Source organism: Capsicum annuum, chromosome 2, assembly GCF_002878395.1.
Source record: "Capsicum annuum cultivar UCD-10X-F1 chromosome 2, UCD10Xv1.1, whole genome shotgun sequence".
NCBI classification, from domain to species: Eukaryota; Viridiplantae; Streptophyta; class Magnoliopsida; order Solanales; family Solanaceae; genus Capsicum; species Capsicum annuum.
The window spans coordinates 145,905,831-145,915,544 of record NC_061112.1 but is presented as its reverse complement, the minus strand read 5'-3'; the positions used below and the strand labels follow the sequence as shown (position 1 = coordinate 145,915,544).

Sequence of the window (9,714 nt, the reverse complement as noted above, 5' to 3'; positions counted from 1 at the left end):
TGTTCAATTGTTCCTAAATTCTTTTCCTTAAAGGATACCTCAATTTTTGTATTCGAATTCGGGGGTATGATTTTTCCCATTGTTACATTTTTATACGAAGGGAGGGGGAGGGGGGAGGAGGGCCTCTGCCACGAGTATTTCGTTAGTGGTGATCGGAATTGGGGGGTTTGATAATAGTGGTGGAGTTAAGGTTGGATCCATGGCGGAAGTCGGTGCCAAGGGGTAAGGAGATGGTTAGAGAGAGGGGAGTCTTTCTCTCTCTATGACCACAGGTTGGAAAAGTACTTATTTTTCCTTTTCAATGGATGTTACTCCTTTGACTCGATTTTTGTGATATTATTTTGACTTGGCATAATATATATTTTTTTAAAATAGTAATTAAAAACATGTCATCTAAAAGATCTTAGTTATTTACATAGTAATAAATTATTTTATTAAGAATAAAAAGAGAATTTATAAAATAGAATTACATTAACTTTTTAAAGTAATAAATATGTTGAAATATTTTGACTACAACAAACACTTAAAATTGGACGAAGAGGGTATTGTATTTTCAAATGGTTTAGTTTTATTCAAAAAGGATTAATGAGTAATTTTGATAATACTCGAATATTAATAAATTTTCTAATCCTATTCAAAAAGAACATACTACTTAAACGATCTTTTTTATTACTTATTACTGCAAATATTTAACGTGCAAAAAATAATTTGAATCGATATTTAAACAATTTATTTGCACCCATTAAAACAGTACTCCTAACTCTCCATTTCTACTTAGCTATCGTTCTTATCAAAAATAGATTTCTTTGACTTTAATTGTTGTCATTTCACAAAATTTAAAGATAATTAATTGTTTATTATCCTTAGTCCTGGTATAAATATTTAGAGATATGAATATAGTGTAAAAAGTAAAAATATTAAATGAAAAAGATTAATAAATAAAAATAATTTAATTAAATTACTTTTTAATTAATGTTTTTTAAATAAGTGATTAGTAAATATGAGGACGGGTTTTAGGAGAGATGGAAAAAAAAAACTAAAAAGGATTATAAAAAGAAAACAAAAAAATACTGCTAATATTTCGCAAAGCAAAATTGACTTCCGGCACCCGGACATATATTAAGAAAAAACAGAGATTTCGTCATCCTAGTAAAAGTAAACTCAACTTCTTTTTTTTTTCCTTTTTTAATTTCTAAAAAGGTACAATTAGACAAAAACGTCGTTTATAAAAGCAGATTTAGGGGATTGTTTGGGAGAGAGAGAAGGAAAAAGTCAGAATTTAGAGCCTACATGATGCAGGCATACAATTTCTTAATCTCAATTCATTGCTTCCCATTACTGTTAATTATCTCAAATTCTCATTATGAAAAAATCTTTTTTATTTTTTTCCTTTTTTGCAGGAGATCATCCGGCTATCTATGAATTTTCTTCTTCTCTGTATTGCAGTTTCTTTCTTATTCCAATATTGTTCTTGCCTAAAGGTATCTATTGATTATTTAATTCTTAAACATTAATTATCTTAATTTAATCCCAGCTAAGATTGCATCAATGAATTTCTGTTTGATTTTTTACAGATTGGAGAAACTTGTACCGCCACTAATTGTGATGAAGGTCTAGTTTGCAACACATGTCCTGCTAATGGCAATACACGGCCCAGATGTAGTCGAATTCAACCCACTATTCCAACAACCAAGGTGAATTCATTTATCAATAATTCAAATTCAATTATTCACTTTTTTTTTTTTTAATAATCGTGTTGTTTGGGCCATGCAACTTGACTAAATTCACGGATACCTGCCTACCAATTTCCACCTGCAATAGTTTTTATTTTTTCATCAATGGTATATTTATTTTTGTGGTTGAAAGGTAAAAGGTTTGCCATTCAACAAGTATTCGTGGTTGACAACCCACAACTCGTTTGCAATTTCCGGGTCAAAGTCTGCAACCGGGTCGGATATTCTTGCTCCGACCAACCAGGAAGATACAGTTACTAATCAGCTCCAGGTGATTTCCTCTATTTTATGTAATAATCAGCTGAATATTTACCTCAAATACCACTCGCTTCGTCTCATATTAGTTGTCCACTTGTTAGTTTACATGCTCCTTTAGAAATAGTTTTACTAATTTATCTCTTAACAAACCTTTCTGAAACCTTACAATTAACCCACTTTCCATCTTAATTTAGTAAGTGACAAGTATGGTACATGTACTTATAACAAGGCGGACACTTAGAGCTCATTTAGTACGAGATATAAGAGATAAATAATCATTTACACCATAGTGACGAGATAAGTTATTTCATATACATGGTGGGATAACTGATCCCGAAATTAATTATCTTGGGATAACTCTTTCCCAACCAAACAACCCCTTAATATAAAATATAAAGGGAGGAGTACGTTCTTTGACAAATGTCTTTGTCCTAAATGAGTAAACAAACACAAGGGCTCTATGGTCAATTACAAAATACTTCTGTACACAGTATTTCTTTTTCTTTTTCTTTTTTTCTTTCAATAGGCAAAATTTTAAAAATTGAAAGAAGCCCATTGAGATGTAAAAGTTCAAAACTTTGCTGGAGAAAAAGTTCAGTTTAATGCAAAAAGATGGAATATCTTAGTCTAAATGATGTACTCTTTTAGGTAGGAGAGAGAAAAAAGTCAGATTAGAATTTGGCAATATATAATGGCAAAAACTCATATTTTACTTTGCTTAGGACATAAGCATGTGCTTTTTCACCAAACCATCTCATCAAAATTGTCCCCATGCTGATGTCCTAATGGACCTACTTTACCCTTATAATTCAAGTAGTATATCAAATTATGAGATAAAATTGCTATCTTTATTCCTCACTTTTAGACTTAAAAGAATTTGTTTTTGGAAGATCCAAACCTGTGTGATTCAACTAATCTGAGAACTAGTCCAGTAAAAAAAATATACTAATATGCTATCGGTAAATATGTAAAGACAACAGTAGATGGATTTTCTACATGGACGTTTACTATGATAACTTAATCAGTGCAAAAATCATTAGCTTCTTTAAGTCTTAAACTTATTGAAGTGAAAACTCTGCTAAAGAAATGGATTTTAATGTCTGTAGAATGGCATTCGAGGACTTATGCTTGATATGTATGATTTCAACAATGATATTTGGCTCTGTCACTCATTTGGTGGAAAGTGTTACAATGTTACAGCATTTGTAAGTGTCCTAACGCATACTAGTTATACTTGATTACCTGATTCGCTCATATAGCATTCTTGTTGTTGCTGATTGGTGCAACTTACTTTCTGGATCATTTCAGCAACCTGCAATCAATACACTGAGAGAAATTCAAGGATTTCTCGAAAGAAACCCATCAGAGATTGTCACAATCTTCATTGAAGACTATGTCTCATCTCCAATGGGCTTGAGCAAGGTTTTTAATGCTTCTGGTCTTAATAAGTACTGGTTTCCAGTTTCTCGTATGCCTAAAAGAGGAGGAGATTGGCCTACAGTGGATGACATGGTCAAGCAGAATCAACGTCTTGTAGTCTTCACCTCTAAATCATCAAAGGAGGCTTCTGAGGGCATTGCTTACGAGTGGAGATACGTTGTAGAAAACCAATGTGAGTTAACAGTCTTTGTCTAACTTGATACTTATGTTGCGTTCTGCCTTCCTTGTATGACATACTTTGTGAATCTAGATATTCTTACACTCAGGATTTAATTGGCAGCTCTTGAAATCTTGTTATGTTGAACCGCATTTAGCTTTCAAGCGTTAGAAGAGGCAATGATTCAGAATTAAACTAGGGGCCTTATGCCAATTACCATCGGTTTTGGAATGACATAAGTTGATCCTTGTGTAAATGTTCTTGTATTTGCAACTTCGCTGCTCGTCTTTCCTACACTTGGTATCATTTAAACATGGTTGCTCAAACTATTGACGACTTGATAACTGTATGTTTTGCAGATGGAAACGGCGGGATGAATGTTGGTTCCTGTGGAAGTCGTTCTGAATCATCTGTTATGAGTACATCTTCAGTATCTTTGGTTCTGCAGAATTATTTTCCTGACAATCCCAACAAAACAGAATCTTGTATGGATAATTCTGCTCCACTGGTTGCAATGACGAAGACTTGCTTTCAAGCAGCTGGCAATCGGTGGCCAAACTTTATTGCTGTTGATTTTTATCAGGTATAGTCTCTTCAAATATGCTCTTTTGATTAAGTTATCTGTTGTTAAAGAACATTATGATTTTTGCTTACTGATACAGAAAAGTGATGGTGGTGGAGCTCCAGAAGCTGTAGATGGAGTAAACGGCCAACTAACTTGTAACTGTAGCAGTATTGCCTATTGCAAGGTTTGTTAGCTAGCTTTGACGTGAACTGCTAGATGAACATAACACCCCATTTGACACTCTTAGAAAATCGTTCTAGCAGGATTTATTATTTATTTTCCTGCTTTTATTTAGTTCTCTTGATACTTTACTCCCTTTCCACCTAAATAAATGGATCACGTCAATTCAGCTAAGGTGCAAGTTCTAACAAGAACACTTTTGCAATAATAACGTGAAAAGTTCTTGCATTTCTAGAGAAGGCGAATACTTTCGAACATTTAGGCCAAGAGTACCTTTGAATTCGATAATAAGTAGGCATGAAATTTGTTAAGTACTTTATATTTGGCAGCCTGCAAATAATCTAAGGTGAAAAGTAGGGATTACGTATGTACTTGATTGTCTTATTGCTGTTACCAGAACTAGTAATGTGGGTATTTCCTTTTTGTTCTCTTGTTTATGTGTATGAGTCTTGCTTTATTTTTTCAAGATATGTTTGTTCTACTTGACACTCTCAGAATTGGATTCTCTTTATCATTGTTTACTAAATTGCGTTACTCTCGTCTATTTTTCCCCTGAAACGATATTGATTTTCTTTGATAAGCAGGCAAATGGTACATCAAACAAATGTGAGGTACCAGTGTTGGCGCCTCCACCACCAGCAACAGCTACAGTAACATCACAAGATGGCAACAAGAAGTCTCATTCAAACAGAAGCAAACCGCTTGATTGGTTGATTGGCACAACTTTCGCGGCAATTCTTCTTATCCACGTATAATTGCTTCATTCTCCAAAAGTCTATACTCAAATATTTCAGATCATAAAGGAGCAGAATGACGATGCTCCTCCCCTTCCCCGTCTTTTATTTTTTAATTTATCCTGTATTTACTGGTTGAGTTTCTTCACTTTTCGGAAATTGATTTGTTTATAATTAAAAGGATTGTGTATAGACAAATAATGGAGCAGTGAACTGTAGCGGGAAATTGAATTCTTCTGTCTTTTTGTTTCTTCAATCAGGCATTGTAGTTGGTGTTAGACTTTTCTCTATAAAACTCAAGCAAAATGGACACACATCTTTGACCCAACCTCCAACACTATGCGCACGATAAAATGAATATGAAATTAAATATTGCCAGTGCCAACATTTACTCTAATTTAATTATATATACATACTTATTGACTATTGCACCTCTTAAGCGTTAATCTCTGTTCACAAAGATGAAGACTGTTCCAAGTGTTAAAGCACTCTCCATTTTCAAGCCTAGGGTTAAGGGGTTGTTCAAGTGATAACCACCTTTTGGCTTTCACCTATGAGTGGACGCGTTTAAATCTCGAGAAGCGAAAGTAATTAAATCTCGAAAAGTCGCATGTCCTTGAGTAAATATTGGTGGAGGGTAGTCAGAAATTCGAGTATCTCATATATTGTGAAACATTAAAAAGAAATGGTTTGAAGCGTTTTTGTGAAATAACAGTTATATTTACAAAATCTGTATTTTCATGATAAAATAAAGTCAAAAAGATTCATGCCCAAGCACAACTTCCACTTGAAATGTGTTTTTAACATCATACCCTTTTTCTTTCACCTTCAACCAAATATTGTTCAAATGCCAACTAAAATTAGGGAAATAACTAAGATGAAGGGAAATTAGGGAATCAGAGGTGAATCTCGAATTTTTAGAACATGAGTTCATAAACATAAAATTTAACCAATTTTAAAAAACATAAACATAAAATTTCAAATTTTACGATGAGACCAGAGTTCACGTGCCTATATTTTAGTATAAATTCACCATGTAGGAAATCATGCAAATTTCATGCGAGAAATTACCGTTCTCTTAAATTAAAGGATAACTAACTAATGTCATCACCTTTTGCATGCATGCCCACTTATATGAGGAAACACAAAACTTATATATAAGATAGCATTCATCAATCATCAATATTGGCACAGAACCTTAAAGCTGGTTCACAAAAAGAATCTGTGAGAAGCATATATTATAAAGTATATGATGAATATTTACACAAGTGTGGAACATTTATTATTCTGTGCACTGGTTGAGCAAATTTTGGGGATGGCTGATTGGATGAGCATAATAATAAACATAATTTTGTTGCCTTTCAAGTTATGTGCAAAGGCTTGGAGGTCCCTGAAGATCCTGGTGCTGAATTCGGAGCTTCAAGGAATCGACCCGCTCTTTGTTTTGTCTACTGATCATCATCATGACTGAACCAGATTAAAATCCATTTACTATGGATTATTCAATCTAATAAGTTTTTACTTAGTTAACATTACGTATATATACCAAGGTCATATATACGTCGTGAGGTTGTAATTCATGAAAATTACAGTGTAGACAGGACGATCCTGAAGTGTTTAATTTGTTGAGTTGCATCTTGGAGATTATACAAGATGTTAAAAAGACTCTATTGTTCTAGCTTTGTTTTGGGATTTTCTAGTTTTAGCAGCTAATAAAGTGGAAATAAAAGAACCTTACTAGTGTATCACTAGAATGACAAATAAATTAAAAATGGCAAGTTATTTTAGGGGGTTGAACCGTGACATAACAACTTTATCGGTTACTCCAAATAAATTAGGAGTAGATTTAAAAAAAAAAAAAAAACTTTATATATGGGATATTTGCAAAAGTAGTTATGAATCAAGTAATGAGTAATCACATATCCTTAATTAAATTGAGACTTTCCGGTACGAATTTAATTTTTATCGGACTCAAATACAAACATGAAAAAACAAAAAATACGAATTGGGGAAAAAAAAATCATCATTAAGTTCTAATAACTTATTCCCCCACATCATTGAATATAACTTCAAGATTTAATACATGCACGCAATACCTACTCGCAATACACTGATGATAAAAATGATCTCTAATACACCAGAAAGAAATCAGTATATATATATATATAGGAGGATTGTAGTCCATCATATGTGGCATATCTAAGAAGTCTCCAATGTCATTTATCTTTTTTCTCCCTTTTTTTTATTTTTTTTTATTTTTTGCTCTATTTTTTTAATGTTATAATAATAAATGACTTTATAATTAATACTTCACATACTAATTAAATAGTTTTATTGTTTCAATCACTTAAATTCCTTATTTATAAAGGAAAAAGAATTGAAAAAGTCTTTAGCAATTTCTATTTATCTTTTTCTCTTTTAAAAAGATAAATAAATTAATGTCTAAATATTTTGGTTAATTCTTTATTCTTCTTCAATAATTAGTGTGATTAATTTGTATTAACTTTATTAACAAAATTTATAAACTTTTTGTCTCCCCACATCAAAGATGATCACTAACTTATTTTTTAACTTTTCATCTTCTCCTCTAATTATTTATATTTTTTATGACATTCAACTTTTTTCTATCAATTGTAGAGGAGAAGTCATTGCTTCCCTTCATAATCCCTACAAATTTTTAGCTATTTAAGTTATGGAGATTTTTTTTGTCATAATTATCTTTCTTTCTTCTTAATCTTTTATACTTATAAGTTATGGGATAATAATTATTGTTGTGCAATTCAGCTTTTCCACAATATGCATACGAATTGTATTATTTTAAAATTTTGATCTTATCAATTTTTTTCGTATTGCGATTATGGATTGTCATGTTTTAAATTTGATCTTCTTTGTTTTTCTTTCAGGTATATGTAAACTCAAGGAAAGTAGTGAAGCTAACAAACAAGTGGAAGATTAATTATTTTCGTTTTTCTTCTACTTTGAATTTGTTTCTTCATTTTCAAGTAAGTATGAATTTCATGCATTTCAGAGTTCTACTCTTTATATACCTACGTCCTCTGTTTCTTTCTTTTTAAGTTTTCACTAATATATGTCTTACTAAATCTTTAATATTTTTAATAATTTATGTGCCTCTTAATTCTAGAATAATTAATATTTAAAGGTAGAATTGAAAAATAATTATTCATATTCTCTCTTGATTTTTTAAACTGATAAATATTTAGAAGCAACTATTTTCAGTATATATGACAACAAAGTAACGAAGGGGGTATTTAGTCAGGAGTATATAGTCGGTTCTTTTATATATAGAGACACGCTTTACTTCTACGATAAATATTGTAATTAACATATACTACGCCATATATTTTTCTTATTTATTTTAAAATTTATTAAGATGATATATGTTCTTATATATGTGTGCATGTGTTATAATTGTGGTATATAGCATGATTCATTTATTTTTACTATTCTCGCTACTTTTTCTTTGATTTAATTCACTCCAACTTGACTTAGGTGACATATCAAGAAAGCCCAAAAAGAATTATATTTCTTTATTCAGTCTCTTGTGTCTATACCTTTTATTTTGCTTATCATCATTTTTTTTTTGTATTTTTTTCAATAAATTTAAATTTTTTGTATTTGTAAGTTTTTTTTTTTTTTTTCAGACTATGGATAACAAGTACACTAATTACTTTACAATTATGTATATTCATTGCTCATTTAAAAAGAAAATGCATTTAAGAACATTAAAGAATTATTAGTTTAAAAGCCTCTTCTCATCCTACTAATTTAATCCGATTAAACTTAATTCTAAAGATACAAAAAGAAAAATGATAAAAAAAATGATTTATTTTATTGAAAACATTCTCAATTTTAATATTGTACTATAAAATTTAAAATTCGTAAAAATTCAAAGGTCACACGCAACAAAAGAAACGTGCTGATATTAATTAATATTATTAATAATTAACAATTAATGGTAAAATAAACAAGAAGAATGACACTTGGCAACTGCATATATATATAATGGGTCTTGGGTGTTCATGTTTTTATTTGTGTATTCAAGTTTCTCTGTATGTGTATATTTATTATAATTATATATTGGAGTCTCAATCCTCCTATTAGGTTTTATTTCCTCCAATTCTAAATAAATGGTATGCTTAATTTTTTTGGATGAATATTTTATTTGTTGAACTTTTTATAATTGTCTTCAGATTTTTCTTTGTTTACTATTGTCTTTTTTAGTTTCAATTAACACAGCTTTATCTGCAGATTTTTTCATTTCTTCTTCTATCTCTTTATTTCTATATTTAGTGTTGGGTGTTGCTTTTTATATTTTGTTTATAATTATTTATTTACTTATTTATTCTAGGTTTGTTGTTTTTATGCAAATTAAATTTTACATGTTTGTTAACTAAACATTATCATTTAGAGATAGCAAGAAAGAAACCTGTCTTTGAGAATTTTTTTGTTTGATATCCTATTTAATGGTCGACATTCATTTGGAGACCGACTAATCTTGATTCGCGCTAAAACGTTTCATTATGGAGATAAAATACTTCCTACCAAAAGCGATCTCCTACTCAAGACTCGAACCTCAAATCTCTAGTTAAGAATGGGGGAACTTACCATTCCACCAGAACATTTGAT

At 30.8% G+C, this 9,714-nt stretch overlaps 1 protein-coding gene across 1 annotated transcript; it reads left to right on the top strand.

Moving 5' to 3' along the window:
* Positions 1-1,115: 1,115 nt before the first annotated feature.
* On the top strand, positions 1,116-5,323 carry LOC107860289 (PI-PLC X domain-containing protein At5g67130). Its single transcript, XM_016705594.2, has 9 exons — positions 1,116-1,299; positions 1,401-1,481; positions 1,575-1,694; positions 1,867-2,004; positions 3,098-3,196; positions 3,300-3,603; positions 3,948-4,171; positions 4,251-4,337; positions 4,918-5,323. Exons 1-9 carry the CDS (start codon positions 1,291-1,293, stop codon positions 5,086-5,088), a joined length of 1,233 nt encoding a protein of 410 aa, XP_016561080.1. The 5' UTR covers positions 1,116-1,290; the 3' UTR covers positions 5,089-5,323.
* Positions 5,324-9,714: the final 4,391 nt, after the last annotated feature.

What these genes read in the sequence shown, in the direction of transcription:
- LOC107860289 (XM_016705594.2), top strand. An exon ending in GTTACAATGTTACAGCATTT is followed by an intron (nt 3,197 to 3,299) that starts GTAAGTGTCCTA and finishes GGATCATTTCAG; the next exon opens with CAACCTGCAATCAATACACT. An exon ending in GCAGTATTGCCTATTGCAAG is followed by an intron (nt 4,338 to 4,917) that starts GTTTGTTAGCTA and finishes TTTGATAAGCAG; the next exon opens with GCAAATGGTACATCAAACAA.